Source organism: Idiotropiscis lumnitzeri, chromosome 10 (genome assembly GCF_059441095.1).
Source record: "Idiotropiscis lumnitzeri isolate Australia: NSW breed Sydney's pygmy pipehorse chromosome 10, RoL_Ilum_1.0, whole genome shotgun sequence".
In the NCBI taxonomy this organism is placed as follows: Eukaryota; Metazoa; Chordata; class Actinopteri; order Syngnathiformes; family Syngnathidae; genus Idiotropiscis; species Idiotropiscis lumnitzeri.
Window position 1 is genome coordinate 5,601,495 of NC_142400.1, and position 15,577 is coordinate 5,617,071.

The 15,577-nt window shown below is 42.5% G+C and overlaps 2 protein-coding genes across 3 annotated transcripts in view; one reads left to right on the top strand and one right to left on the bottom strand.

Moving 5' to 3' along the window:
* Window positions 1–72: 72 nt before the first annotated feature.
* vars1 (valyl-tRNA synthetase 1) lies at window positions 73–13,049 on the top strand. 2 transcript variants are annotated; one of them, XM_088307525.1, is made up of 29 exons: window positions 73–196; window positions 1,040–1,392; window positions 1,953–2,096; window positions 2,166–2,352; window positions 2,423–2,538; window positions 2,955–3,030; window positions 3,375–3,475; window positions 3,693–3,820; window positions 3,904–4,068; window positions 4,140–4,221; window positions 4,310–4,429; window positions 4,944–5,055; window positions 5,138–5,317; window positions 6,185–6,309; window positions 6,402–6,505; window positions 7,081–7,239; window positions 7,368–7,458; window positions 7,523–7,628; window positions 7,830–7,900; window positions 8,710–8,835; window positions 8,922–9,026; window positions 9,275–9,422; window positions 9,669–9,796; window positions 10,498–10,653; window positions 10,719–10,931; window positions 11,650–11,761; window positions 12,258–12,433; window positions 12,617–12,766; window positions 12,882–13,049. In XM_088307525.1, exons 2-29 carry the CDS (start codon window positions 1,042–1,044, stop codon window positions 12,948–12,950), a joined length of 3,801 nt encoding a protein of 1,266 aa, XP_088163651.1. In that variant the 5' UTR covers window positions 73–196; window positions 1,040–1,041; the 3' UTR covers window positions 12,951–13,049. The 2 variants fall into 2 exon arrangements, with proteins under 2 accessions (XP_088163651.1, XP_088163652.1); XM_088307526.1 differs by having other exon boundaries at window positions 2,166–2,334.
* Window positions 13,050–14,547: 1,498 nt separating this feature from the next.
* abhd16a (abhydrolase domain containing 16A, phospholipase) overlaps window positions 14,548–15,577 on the bottom strand; it is a 7,002-nt gene continuing 5,972 nt past the window's right edge. Inside the window, exon 20 of the mRNA XM_088306247.1 lies at window positions 14,548–14,840. Within this exon, the coding sequence (XP_088162373.1) occupies window positions 14,757–14,840 (84 nt within the window). The 3' untranslated portion in view covers window positions 14,548–14,756. The remainder of the gene's footprint in view (window positions 14,841–15,577) is intronic.

The following is a 15,577-nucleotide window of genomic DNA, read 5'->3' on the forward strand; positions in this document are numbered from 1 at the left end:
ATTTTATTCATTACAATTAATTAGTCGCGTTGAAAAAAATATTTTACATTTTTTGGGGGAGACTTCCGTACTGGGACGGAAGTGATGTCGAAACCCGGAAGTGTGGTCTCATTGCATCAGATTGCTCAGTGTGGCGTGAGAGAGTTCATGCTGCGAGCAGCGTGTTGACCGGCTGACGCGTTTCATTCTTTCAAAGGTAGGAGCAACAACCAACGTAGACTAACCACGGAGACACTTTGAACCAACGTATTACCTTGTAAATAAAGCACGTTATTGTGGAGAAAACTCGTGTTCGACTTTTGTTTTAAAGCGAGAGCTAACTTAGCAATGACTTGAGTCAGCTTTTGACAGGTAGCGACAATCAAACTTAAGCGGCTCACTAACTCACTCTTAGTCTCTTTGGAATCCAATTTGAATAAATAAAGCACACGCAATGGCCACTCTTTACTCACTGTGCGTAATATGCAAACCTTTTAAATATATGAAACTTCATACACCATCACAATGACTCTTGAAACAATCCAAACGTGTGAGTGGTGCTTAGTGGTTGGCATGTCTGTCTCACAGTGTAGAAGTTGTGAGTTCAAATATCTTTTGACATGAACCATGTACTCCCAAAACATGCACAATAGGTCCATTGAATACTCTTAAATTGTCCATATATGTACATTTGAGTGTTAAAAGCTTGTTTATGTAAATCACTAATTACCAAGATTATTGCTTAGATTCGATTTAAACTTGAGCAATGAAGCGCTACAAATTTTCAACCTCAAAGCCATACTGACACATAACATTTCAAAGTACTCGTTTTGCAAGATGGCGATGTTGATACTGCTGCAAAATTTTGAATCAGATATTATTAGAGAATTGAGAAATTCCACTTTTGAAATGCATACGCTAGTTCATTTTTTTTTTTAAACCACTGTTTCGCGACATAAAAACATTGCATGCATCACATTTTTTCTTTTTTACTTTAGGTTTCAAGATGTGACATGGCTCCATTTCTCATCCCATTTATTTGGTTGTGTGTCTCCATCAGGGATGGCCACTCTTTATGTGTCCCCCCACCCCGACGACTTCCGGAGCCTCCTTGCTCTCCTCGCCGCCGAGGCATGTCCATCCTCCGGCGTCAAGATCGTCACTGACAACCCCCCCGCAGCTCTCTGCGCCCGCCGCAGCCCCGCTTTGGTGCTCGGGGCGGCGGACGGCGGCGCCGTGTTGAGCGGGGCCAACGCCGTGGCCTGGTACCTAGCCGTGCATGGGAAGAGGGCCGGCGCGAGTGTGAAGCAGCAGAGCGAGGTGTGGCAGTGGCTCAGCTTCGCCGACAATGAGCTCATCCCGTCGTCCTGCGCTGTCGTCTTTCCTCTCATGGGGGCGACGCTGGACAAGAAGGTGAGGGAGTCTTTTGTCGAGTGCAGGGTGTCAAACGTTTGAACTCTAAAATGCAACCTCAATTGTGTAAATGCATAAATACTTTCTCAGAAAAATCGATAAAAGTTATGGAATAATGGCAAAAAATGTATTTATCAGTGTTTAAAATTGGCTTGTATTGCCGTGTTCCTCTGCATAATCGTGGTCACCTCGTCATGAATTCTGATGAACTTTCAGATTTTTGTGGTCGGGATGAAATCATTGCTCCCAAAAAAAAAAAAAAATTAAATCTGCCTTTGGTGCCATTTTGGGACAAGAAACTTTGTTAAAATAAGGGGAGGAGCTTCGTAAGGCCAGAAACCGATTTGTTGGGAAAGTATTGACGCCATCTTGTGACGTCTTGATTCCCCGGAGTGACGGGGTAGAGAATCATGTTGCCAAGTCATTGTAGAAAATAGAAAAGTGGTGCTTAGACGCCTTTTTTTTGCTGGAGGGTTGGCGTCAAGTACTCATTTGCAGATGGTCTGTCATCGCAATTTTTTTTTTCAAGTAACGTCTTGACATTTAGCGTTGCGTTTCAGATCCAGCAGACTTCCCGTGCTGAGCTGTTGCGCATCCTGACGGTTCTGGATAAGATGCTGGAGCCAAGAACATACCTGGTGGGGGAGAACGTCACCCTCGCCGACATGGCCGTGGCCTCGGCTCTTCTACTCCCTTTCAAATACGTGAGTATTTTCACGTCACCCTACGTTGGAGTAAATTCTCACTGCTCCTCTACATTTGGTATCTTGAAGGCTCTGGAGCCGTCCGACAGGAACGCATTGACCAACGTGACCCGATGGTTCACCACCTGCATCAACCAGCCACACTTCGTCAAGGTGCTGGGGAACGTCACGCTGTGCGAGAAGATGGCGCCGGTGAAGACAAACGCGAATCCTCCTGCCGCTGCTAACGATGCTGCTGGTGACGCTACACTGAATGGTCTGCAAAGTTCACTTTTGTGCCTTTGTCGTCGTTTCGGGACAAAATGTGGACGTGTGGACTATTTTAGGACCACCCAAGACAGAAGCCCAGCTGAAGAAGGAGGCGAAGAAGAGAGAAAAGATGGAGAAGTTCCAACAGAAGAAGGAGATGGAGGCTAAGAAGAAGACGCAGTCAGCCACCGAGGTATCATGTTTTGGGGTGGAGCAAAAAAATTTTTATTTTATTTTTTTTAAATTTCAATCATTTGTAAATGAAGGAGGGGATGCAAAATGGCTTAAATTCATATTTCTTTTCAAATACTATTAATAGTTGGGTAACTATTTCATCGAGAGATTATACATGTCAATTTTTTTTACTTGTATTTTTACTACACCCAATAAATATAATTACCATGTATTAAATGACATGAATTAAACCAAATGAAAATAATTTCTAGTGATCCATTTCAGGGAGGAACAAAAAACAAACTGTAAAATTAATGCAACAAATATTGCAGTGTTCAGTTTTCTTCGAGGGCAGCATGTTTATATTAACAATATAAATAATAGCAAAATTGTGATTTATTCTTTTTTTTTTTGGGGGGGGGATTTTTTTTTTAGAAAAAGGCCAAACCTGAGAAGAAGGAGTTGGGGGTCATCTCGTACAACATTCCGACTCTCGCTGGGGAGAAAAAAGGTTATTTTTGGTTTCATCACATTGAATGTACCGAGATTGATCTGCTTAACACCCCATTTGTGCGATTGACGGCAAAAAAAAAAAAATGTTGGGAATATAGAGACAGAATATTTTCCTTATTAAAAATTCATTACATTTCTTTTGTGGGGCTGCAACAGATGAATGTCACTTCCATTCACGTTGAGCGCGGCCGCAGAACGAATGAAACTGTCATGTCAAGGCATCACTGTAGCGTGCATTCCTTCCTTTGACCCCGCCCCCAAAGAGGAGCCGCTTGACATGAAGAATGTGATCCGCATTTTTAGCCTCAAGTGAATATTTCAAAATGTTCCTTCTGCTGTCAGATGTCATCAGTCCGCTCCCTGACTCGTACAGTCCTCAATATGTGGAGGCCGCTTGGTACCCCTGGTGGGAGAAGCAGGGATTTTTCAAGCCCGAATACGGGGTAAGCACGTTGCATGAGCCCAGTTCTCCAAATATATTTTTGAATTGATTTATTTTGAATATTCTGCAAATAAACAGGGATTAACTGGAATCAGAGTTAACCTCTACTACAGTTTGTCACTTTTCGCGTGTGGTTCTGGTCCCCATTAACCTAGAAAAACAAGGCATTACTGTGTATACACACATCACTGCCTGTGCTATGTCCTCACTTGAAACAGAGGCAAAGTATAAGCGATCCAAACCCCAAAGGCGTCTTCATGATGTGCATCCCCCCACCCAATGTGACCGGTTCGCTCCACCTGGGTCACGCCCTCACCAACGCCATCCAGGATTGCCTGACCAGATGGTAGCAACCCGTATCGTACACTTACACGGCGCTCCCATGCTGGGGAAACGTCGGATATTGATCCGCTTGCCGTCTGCGTCCAGGCACAGGATGCGCGGCGAGACCACTCTGTGGAACCCGGGCTGCGACCACGCCGGTATCGCCACCCAGGTGGTGGTGGAGAAGAAGCTGATGAGGGATAAGGGCATGAGCCGCCATGACCTGGGCAGGGACAAGTTCATCGAGGAAGTGTGGAAGTGGAAGAACGAGTGAGTGGCGCGGGATGGAGATGTTTGACGTGCGGAAACGCTTGTCTTATTTCTATCGTTTGCGTCCCCAGAAAAGGAGACCGCATCTACCACCAGCTGAAGAAACTGGGCTCCTCCCTGGACTGGGACCGAGCATGTTTCACGATGGACTCCGTGAGTGTCCCTCGACTCATTACACCAAAAGCTGACAAATTATCACAACCTCCTGTTTTATTTTTATTTTATTTTTTTTCTCCCCCAGAAACTTTCGTGCGCAGTGCAGGAGGCTTTCATCCGCATGCACGATGAGGGAGTGATCTACAGGAGCAAAAGGCTGGTCAACTGGTCCTGCTCGCTCAACTCCGCCATCTCGGACATCGAGGTCAGTTGCCAACTGTGCTGGGATTATTTTTAATTGAACATTGCTTCAGTAAAAAAAAAAACTGTTGGTTTCATAACATACTTATTATATTCAGGAGAAAAAAACAACTTATTCTAAATATATACAGAATAAGTACCTATTGTAAAATCTCATGAATAACACTCTTTTTTTTGAGAAATGTAATTGAAAAAAAAAATACCGGTAAGTGATTCCAAATACTGGGGTCTTAATAAAAAAAAAAGAAAATACATTTTGACATTTACAAGCAGTTTGGGGTTGAAAAAAAAAGGCATAGGTGAGTGTGATTTATTATTATTTTTTTTTTTAAATCTCCCCTTTCACTATGACTATGACACAGTGAGACAAACATAAATGAATGGAAAAGCGTTAAATTAAATTCTGAACGTGAATATAGTGAAGAGTCCGACTAGGTTTGTACATGAAGGCGTCTTCACATTTCCAGTGCCAAGTCTCGGTCGCGTTTGTTTGCGTGAAAGTTCTGCTTGCTTTGCAGGTGGATAAGAAGGAGCTGACGGGCAAAACGCCGCTGCCCGTGCCAGGCTACAAAGACAAAGTGGAGTTCGGAGTCCTGGTGTCGTTCGCCTACAAAGTGGACGACGGATCTGGTAGTGGAGCAGAACGATTGCCGTCAAGCTGAGTTCGTCTGTTGTTTCACGCGGTGACCATCTTCATCATCATCATCATCAGGCGAGGAGGTGATCGTGGCCACCACTCGTATCGAGACCATGCTGGGCGACACGGCTGTGGCCGTGCACCCCGACGACGACAGATACCGACACCTGAAGGGCAAGATGGTGTCGCACCCCTTTTGCGAGCGCAAGATGCCCGTCGTTTTTGACGACTTTGTGGACGTGAGCTTTGGAACAGGTAACGGCAGGGTTTTGCAGCTTCCGCGTGGAATTATTAGTATTTTTTTGGGGGGGTTGTTTTATGGTTACAGATTTCTAAAAGTTAGCATTCCTATATTTAAAAAAACATAACATTATTACATGCTGAAAATGCGCAAACATAAATTAAGATTCAGTTCCTAGATTAGTCAGATAATCGGCAAAAATGTTTTCCAACAAAAGCAGATTCATGCAAATTTTGCTTCACCACAACGATAATCAGTTTGCTTTTATGAGAACTTCACAACTCAAGAGTGTTTACTGTTGACAGGCTGAAATGGCAGAATTTTGGACAATATTTTGATTAAAGGTCTCGATACAATTATCAGAATAATCATCGATTAATTTGGTAATCGATTACTTCTCGATTATAGTTATTGTTCGATTATCATTATAGCTCTACACACCACACACAAAGATTTACGATGATAAATATTGGAACTGTTTTAAAATTTGCGACTGCCAGTCCAACCAATTTTTAAGCAGATCCAGGACGAGCAATCGTTCCCACACCTCCGGATAATCGTTTAGGATCATTTTTCAGAGACATCGGAAAATTGGCTTTTGCTGAATTTGATTGAAAAAGAGCGGTAAATGTTCAATTATGTTCTGATTACGATGTACCCCACTTAAGAAATTTGACTCGCCACGATTGATTTATTGCCACAACATTGAAACGTGTAATCACCGTATTACGCTTTATCACAATTTTGCGGTGTTTTAGAAAGGACGGAAAAGAACAAATCAGCCGATTTTTTTTTTAATGAGTTTGTGGCGCCTCGGCTCCAAATGTACAGCTTGACTGCGTTCTCATCTCCCTGTGCGACTTTCCCCCCCCCCCCTTCAGGCGCCGTGAAAATCACGCCGGCCCACGACCATAACGACTACGAGGTGGGCGTGCGGCACGGCCTGCCCTTCGTCAACATCCTGGACGAGAACGGCCTGCTCATTAACGTTCCCCCTCCCTTCCTGGTACGCTCTCGTTCCAACGTCGCCCGCGGGCTCGCTCGGGCGCTTTTTGTGGCCGACGTCAGCTTTGTGCTCGTTGGGTGTTTGCGGTGTAGGGCATGAAGCGCTTTGAGGCCAGGAAAGCCGTGTTGGAGGCGCTGAAGGAGAGGGGACACTTCAAAGAGGTCAAAGACAACCCTATGGTGGTGCCCGTCTGCAGGTGAGGGGGACGGCGTGCTTTTTTGGCTCAAATGCACGCATGTATTTTTTTTTTTTCATTTCGTTTTTTTTTTGTCTTTTCTACGTGGCTTTTTTTTTTGTATTTTGTTTTGTGTGTTTTATGTTTATTTAGTTTTTTTGTTTTCTGTTATTTTTTGTTTTGAGTGTTTTTCTTCATAGTTGTTGTTGGTTTTGTTGTGTTTTTTGTGTGTTCATTACGTGTTTTTTTTTTTTAATTTGTTTTTTGTTTTACCGGTTTGTACCTTTTTTTTTTTTTAGTGTGTTATCATTTGTGCTTTCTGTGTTTGTTTTTGTCTTTGTATTTTTTTGTTCAAGTGTGTGTTTTTGGCTAGTGTTTTGCCTTGTGTGTGTGTGTGTGTGTGTGTGTGTGCGTGTACGTGTGTTTTGCGATTGTTTCTATTTGTGTGTATTTTGTGATTTGTGTTTTTTTTTGTGATTTTTATTTTGTGTGTCTGTATTTTTATTTTGAGTTTTCCGTTGTTGGTTTTTATGTTTGGTTATGTTTGTTACATGTGTTTTTTCTTTTTTTTTTTTTTTTTTGTCTCATCTATCTAGTCGCTCCAAAGACATCGTGGAGCCACTGTTGAAGCCGCAGTGGTACGTCAACTGCGCGGACATGGGCAAGCAGGCTGCGGACGCCGTCCGAGACGGACGCCTCAAAATCATCCCCGACCACCACCTCAAGACCTGGTTCAACTGGATGGACAACATAAGGTAAGAACTTAACGCTGCCTGCCTATTTTATGGTCATCACAAGTCTGACTTCAGTTCCCATGACGACCGACGCTGTTACCGATTGAAAAGTCACTTTTCTATAATATGTGGCCTTGCGCTCCTCCCAGGGATTGGTGCATCTCTCGGCAGCTGTGGTGGGGTCACCGCATCCCCGCTTATTTCATCACAGTCAATGATCCGTCCGTGAAACCCGGAGAGGTAAAGATGCTCGATTTGCAGCGTTCTTTATTGTGATTATATATTCCTTTGTGTTTCCTTCTAGGATGTTGACGGTCATTACTGGGTGAGCGGGAGAACCGTGGAAGAGGCCAGAGAGAAGGCGGCGAAGCGCTTCAATGTGACCGCTGACAAAGTTACACTCAGACAAGGTCAGCCATTGTTTAACTTTTATTTATTTATTTTTTATGGTCATGTTTCCCAATTTCAAATTTCATAAATCAGTGAGAGGTTCTGGGTTTCAATCTTGGTTAAGTCTTCCTCCTTCTATATGTGCCCTGCGAATGGCAAAAATGGATGAATGACTTTCTGAAGTTGTCTTAAATAATTCACGAGTTGTTGTTGTTTTTCAGATGAGGATGTTCTGGATACTTGGTTCTCATCTGGCATTTTCCCCTTCTCCATTTTCGGCTGGCCTAAGGAGGTACAAACAACAACTCGGCACAGCGGGAACAAGCTTAAAAAGTCATTTGGGCCACAAAGCTAAAATTCCATTTTAAGCCTGTCCACATTTTCACTTTTCCTTGTGTAAAGACTTGGCACCTTTCTGGACAGACGCCGCAACTGATGAGCACAGAAACAATTTTTTTTTTTTTTTCAAGACAATGCACACTAATAATAATTGACAGCAAAACTCAGCCGCTCGCTCTCTTCTTCCTTCTTTGTGTGTACTGTAACTGCTCCCCCCTCCCCTCTCTGATCATCTGAGAAGCAGAGGGGCAAAAAATTGCTGGCTTCTTGTATTTAATATCAAAGAGGTGGCATGTTTAGTGACGTCGTCCAATCATATAGCCGGATCACGTTGCCTGCTTTGCAATCCCCTTAAAAAAAAAAGGAAACTTGGAATCTTTTGTGAGCAGTTTGTACCGTATGCCCTCTGACAGATTATTTATTTATTTTTTTGTCATAATTTATTTTATTTTGCCTTTAAATATCTCCTCTGGATGCAGGCTCCCTCTGCTGAAATCGGTTACATCCCAAGCTAAATAGACTATTCAATTCTACCTGTGAATTAAAATTAATGTTAGATAATCACTATTTGGTTCAGTTGTTTCTTGTTTTCTAAAAAAATAAATAAAATAAAAAAAAAAAGAAAAACTTCTGCCATTATATATAACAGCTAACTCAACTTTTAAATGAGCTCCATTCCCCTCAAAATTTGCCATATTGTTTTTCGAAATCGGCCATCACAAATCCCATTGAACAACACCTCGACATTTCCTCTTTTTAAAGACTCAGGACCTGAATGTTTTCTACCCTGGCACCTTGCTGGAGACGGGTCACGACATCTTGTTCTTCTGGGTGGCTCGCATGGTGATGATGGGCCTCAAACTGACCGGCAAGCTGCCCTTTAAAGAGGTGAGGCGGGTCACCGTGTCGAGTTTGACACGTGTTAGCCTAATTGTGACTGCAACAACAACACGGAGTGACGTAATTGCACGCAGGTTTATCTGCACGCCGTCGTGAGGGATGCCCACGGCAGGAAGATGAGCAAATCTCTGGGCAACGTCATCGACCCTCTTGATGTCATTACCGGGATCTCCCTGGAGGTGAATCCTGATCCACACACACATTCTTTTGTTCCTCCCATTGCTTACTTGAGAACCATCCTCTTCCGCAAGCTTTATTAAGCAACCAAAGAGCTTTTATTGAAGCCATCCTTCATGAATTTACAAGGCTTGAGGTCTGATGTTGACAGTGCTGGCCACCAGGGGGCACTAGAGCACTTGTTGCACTTGTTGCGTGCCTGCTTGTCGTGTTGCTAAGCACCTCTTCACTCCTCCCGACCCGCCTCCAGGGTCTGCATGCGCAGCTCACGTACAGCAACTTGGACCCAGTGGAGGTGGAGCGAGCCAAGCAGGGCCAGAAGTCCGACTACCCCGACGGCATCCCGGAATGCGGCACGGACGCCCTCCGATTCGCCCTTTGTGCATACACCAGCCAAGGTGAGCAAATAAGGCAAACGGACACCAAATCCTGTCTTTGATTCGTCACAAAACAGCTACGGTGGTAATTTGAATTGGGACACTGTTTACTTTTTTCTTACAAACGCTGCAACCTTTTCCACACCAGATTTACTTAAAGAATTCCACAATGTTTCGTTGGCGTCCAGGATGAGAGCTAGCTCGCTGATATTCACCATTTTTTTAACAGGTCGCAATTGCCATGGTGTGTGTGTGCGTGTTTTTCAGGCCGGGACATCAACCTGGACGTGAACCGCATCCTTGGCTACCGTCACTTCTGCAACAAGCTGTGGAACGCCGTCAAGTTTGCCATGAAGACACTGGGGGACAATTTTGTCCCTTCGGAGAAAGCCCAGGTGAGTCTGGCTAATATTTTTGTTAAAATGCTGTAGACCTCTGCAAAGATTAATTGACAACTAAATGATTATCAAATTAAGATTTTTTTATTAAAATGTATTTTAAAAAATTACATTTTTTTTTTAAAAATCAAAATAAAACATTTCTTACTTTGGAAAACCATGATGAACATTTTTTTCCGATTTTCTGAGACCTGTTACACACGAGTAACGAAATCTTAATTCATGTTTCTGCATTTTCTGCACTATCAATTTGAATTTTTTTTCTTTTTAAGTTTGTTCAACATGGATTTTACCATGCCTTTTAATGTATAGCAATGTTTAAAAAAATACAATGGTTGCCGAACCTAACACTTAATTCATAAACATTACTAATTATTTTAGTATATTATGAAAACCGGGTGTGCTCAAGAAAAAAAAACAGTCCGATTCGGAATCAGCACAAAAAGAATCATCTAGAATAATGTACTATACTTGCAACTCTGATTTATAAAAAAAAACAAAAAAAGAAAAAATTGAAGTGTCATTTAATATTAAAGTAAAATTGTTCCAAAATAAAAAATTATATAAAAATGTAATGCTAATGTATAATGTTAAAAAGTGATTCAGTGATTCCTTTGCGTACCACCAGAGGGAGCCCTGGTATCCATAATACAGAACCAAACCGAAATGTGGATGTGTTCTTCTGTCTTCTTTGGCAGATGTCCGGCGAGGAGAGCGTCACCGACCGCTGGATTCTGTCACGGCTGAGCGCCGCCGTCTGTCTGTGCGACGCCGGGTTCAAGGCGTACGACTTCCCCGCCATCACCACCGCCATCTACAACTTCTGGCTCTACGAGCTCTGTGACGTCTACCTGGTGCGGACGTTAACTTTTTCCCTCATCGTAACAGCCACGCTGACGTCACGTTTTTGCTAGCGCAGGAGAGCGTGAAGCCCGTCTTCAGCATGGAGGGAGACGAGAAACAGGCCGGCGTGTGCAGACAGACCCTGTACACGTGTTTGGACGTGGGCCTGCGCCTGCTTTCGCCCATCATGCCCTTCGTCACGGAGGAACTCTACCAGAGGTTGCCGCGGCGACGACCTCAGCTCGACCCCCCCAGCATCTCGGTCACGCCGTACCCTGACGCCCAGGAGGTGAGCGAGGCCACCATGCTGTTTATTGCCATTCCCAGTTGTGTATTTAAAAGAACCACATTGCAGAGCTTTTTTTTTTTTTTAGTCTGCTAATGCTAACGCTAAATACCATCTCTATTGCTGCGCTTTGAACTCTTTCAATAATGATTTGAACACAAGCGATGCATAAACATGTATTCTGACAATATAACAACTCAGTCATATTTTCTTTATCTTCTGCAACGAATGGCTTGAGACAACTTGATGAACGGTGTTTCTAAGAGCAGCATGATGATAATCCAATAGATGCATTGTGACAAAAAAACTTTTAAATAATTTTTTACTTGTGCAATTATATATCCAACACATTTTGCATTTTGAAATGAAATTAAATATTTGTGTCGAAAATATAAAACAAAAAAACAAACGCTGTTTTGAACACAAACATTATAAATGCAAATGTTACGGAATAAATTGTGTTTATAAATAAAAATAAATTTACAGTCTCTCGTTGAGACATATCACTTCAACTTACTTCCCTGACACCAATTATTGCTTCCCTGTTAGGCTGGGATTTGCCACCAATTTGAGAAATATGCCTGAAAATTGGTGAAATTTCAGACGGGAGATTAGCCCCACACACACATGTGCACGCACAAACACACACACACACACACACAAATGGAAATTGGCGATGAGGTGCAAGTTCATTTGACTCATTTCTATTTTCTGTTTGCAGTTCTGCTGGAACAGCGACGAGGTGGACCGCAACATGGACTTCGTCATGAACGTGGTCAAGACCATCCGCTCGCTCAGGGCCGACTACAACCTGACCAAGACCAGAGCCGACTGTGAGTCGATACGTGCGCACACACGCGTGAACGCACACCGTCTGCATATTAATGTGTCCCGTTTGACCACCATATGGAAATTTGAGTGAGGTCACATGTCGTGACGGATGTCAGAATCGTGTTTAATACATGAGCACATCTGAGTGTTGATTCCGTAAAAGGAAAGTTGGAGCTCTTCGCCAAAACGCACTTAAAAGCTTTTAGTGACTCACTCTGTCAAGCGTACTAAATACAATTACATGTAAATGATCACAGAACAGGAAGTGCATCTTGGCGTGGAAAATAGACGGTGACCTCAGCTTCATTTGTTACCTGGCTGCAGTGATACCGTATTAAAAAAAAAAAATTAAAAAATAAAATAATATAAATATATATATATATATATATAATTTTTTAAAATTTAATTTAATTTTTTTAAATTTTATATATAGTTTTCTATATTGGCAAATTTCCTTTTTTGTGGGTGACACTTGAATGCGCTCTGTGTGTGCGTTAGGTTACCTTCAGTGCGCAGACTCCGCCACGGTGTCCCTGGTGCAGACATCCAACATCCAGATTCAGACTCTGTCGTACAGTCAGGCCGTGATCCCCCTCAGTGCCGGGCAGGCCGTACCGGCGGGCTGCGCCGTGGCCATCGCCTCGGACCGATGCACCGTCAACCTCATGATCAAGGTGAGTAATATCGCCGTACTACATGGATGTCAGTGCCAGAGAGATTGTGTGCGTGAAACAGAGTCAGTGAGTCTGTGTGTGTGTGCGTGAGGAAAAGTGTGATGTAACTACCAAACAAATCGAGACTTATATTGTTTGCGTATTTGGAACACCAAATGAAGCTTTAGTTGTTGTTGACGTCAGGGTTTGATCGACGTGGACAAAGAGTTGTCCAAGCTGCAGGCGAAGAAAGGCGATCTGGAAAAGCTGATGAGCAAGCTGCACGACAAGATGGCCACCAGCGACTACAGGGACAAGGTGCCGCTCAAGGTGCAGCAACAGGACGCCGAAAAGGTAATGACGTCGCATCAGCAAACGTCAATTTTTTTTTTTTGTTTTTGTTCCTTTCTTTTCTCTAGTTGAGGTGTCAGCCGCTAACAAGCGCTTGTTACTTCTTATTTTGTTCCAGCTGCGACAGAGTCAGACGGAACAGGACAAAGTCCAAGAAGCCATGGACAACTTTAGCAAGATGATCTAATGCATCATCATCATCTTCATCTTCATCATCATCCTCATCATGTTGGCTTTTTAGTTTTTTGTTTCAAGTGTTGTCAATAAAATTGGACGACTATGCAAAGGTCGAATTTTTTCTTAATTGATTACCATCCCTACAAACTACTAGGTTTTAAACGGTTTAGATTTCAAATTAGGGATTAAAAGTAGGCTTTCAAATTAGGATTTGGGTTTTGAAATAGGGTTTCATATTAGGGTTAAAGTTTCAACGTATGATATCAAACTAGGGTTAGGGTTTCAAAGTAGGGTTTCCAACTAGGGTTAAGGTTTCAATTTAGGGTTAGGGTTTCAAATTAGTGTTTCAAACTATCGTTAGGGTTTGGAGCTAGGGTTAGGGTTTCAAAATAAGGTAAGGGTTTCGAAGTAGAGTTTAAAACTAGGGTTAGGGTTTCAAATTAGAGTTTCAAAATAAGGTTAGGATTTTGAAGTAGGGTTTCAAAATAAGGTTAGGGCTTCGTAGTAGGGTTTAAAACTAGGGTTAGGGTTTCAAAGTAGGGTTTCAAATTGGGGTTAGGGTTTCAAAATAGGTCAGGGTTTCGAAGTAGGGTTTCAAAATACGGTTATTTCAAACTAGGGTTTCAAACTAGGTTTAGGGTTTCAAATTAGGGTTAGGGTTTCAAACTAGTTATGGTTTTTGTTTCAAATCCAATCCTTATTTCCTTTTTTTTTAAGTTTGGAAATTTACTGTTTAAATAAAAACTCTCCAAAGAGATGAAACTAAAACACTAAAAACCTTCCGCGACTAAAAGTTTGCCAGTTTAAAATATCTTCAGTACCTTCTTTTTCCTATTCTCTGGCTCAAAGGTGCTATTATGGGATACGTTAGTATTATGCGATACATTGCAACACTGTTGTCTTTGATAAAACTGTTAAAACTCTCCAAAAGCACAAGCCCACAAAACAGTTGAGTCAACTATTGAAAGACTTTATTCAGCATATTTGGGAACTCATACAGGACAACACAGTGGTGGGCGGTCAAGGCCTAAAATAATCAAGATCATATTCTTCACATTGAAGTCATCTTATATCCAACTATTGTAGTTTTAGGTGAGTTTTTATCCAATCAGAATTCAGCTCATTTGTGTTGCCAGGCAGATTTCAGAATACCAGTAGCACGCACTATTCGTCCGAGGCCTTCAGATACAATCGAGCGGGCGTCTGTTCTGTCTGTTTACAGTTGATAGACAGTTGCGATAGCCAATCAGATCACGAGTAGATGACAGCAAGGCCTTCTCGCTGTTCTTATGTCAAAGGTGATGAACACGGCGTCTGATTGGATACTCACTCGTGAGGGGGCAGCGCTGTGCGGAATCAACACTCACGGAAGGGGTAATTGGCAACCGTTCGAAAATCTAAAGTATATTGTTGCTTTTTTTTTAAAAAGGAAAAGTGCGGATTTAATTGCAGATACGCTTGCGAGGCCATTTTCAAGACGGACGATTCAAGAGAAGCTAACACTCACTCAGTGTTGCTTAAGTGGGTTTCTGTATATTATTTCTCCAGCCGTGGTGCCATAAATGATGGTGTGAGGTGGGGGATTTATTAGAGTCGGACTAAGCCACTGGGACAACAAAATGGAGAACATAATTGAATTTTAATTCCAAGTGGTAGTTGAGGATGGAAAAAATGCACATTTCTTAAACAACTGTAATAATTTAGTTGTTTGTGGGCGACCAGCACAGCAGCACTACACTTCAAAAAAAAAAAAAAAAAAGCAACAAGTCACAACATCGTGCCGAGGGTGACACCATTTCCATCAGCGCTCTTCCCTTTACAGCGTCCACGGGGGTTGGAACTCGGAGGCGGGCAGCGGCGTGCAGTGCGTTGTTTCAAAGTTTCTCATGTGCTTGCGAGCCTTCCGGGAGGGAAAGAAAAAAAGAGAACTAATTATTTTCCACTTCTCACTTTTTTTTTTTCTCCACCGGAGGTGAACGGATGGAGGGGAAGCATCACACGGGCCGTAATTGATGGCATGCAGCTCCTTTCATGTTAAATGACTTCAATAAGCCAGGCTGGCTGCCAAGGAAATATATTACAGCAGTCAGGAGGGCCCGGAGCACAGGTGAGATGGTTGCCATGGTGACAGTGGGGATTATTAAAAAAAAAAAAAAAAAGTGGTTCTCAGTGGTAACGATGAGGAAGTATCTCCTCAAGACACTTAATTAGGTACACCGGCTCCGGTGCCCCGACATGAGATTTCACCATTAGAAATTATTATTATTATTTTTTTTAAAGCGAGAAAACAAAATGCTGCAATTTTTTGTTTTACATATTTGGAAGAAAGCTCCACCCCTTGCAAAAAAAAGAAGCATATTTTACAATAATTGTAGGAAAAAAAAATTGATTTTGGAGATAATAGTTTTCAATGTAGATATGAATAACATGGAAGAGCGGTCGTTTCTCAATCAAGAGGTTGTTGGTTCGATCCCCGGCCATTGCGACCATGATGAAGTTTCCTTGAGCAAGTATCTCATCAGTAGATGAGACAATACTCTGAAGCGCTTTGAGTACCGAAGGTAGAAAAGCGCTACACAATTATTGGCCCATTTACTCACTAGGCCACGCCCCTTGAATTCAAACATTATTTTCTTA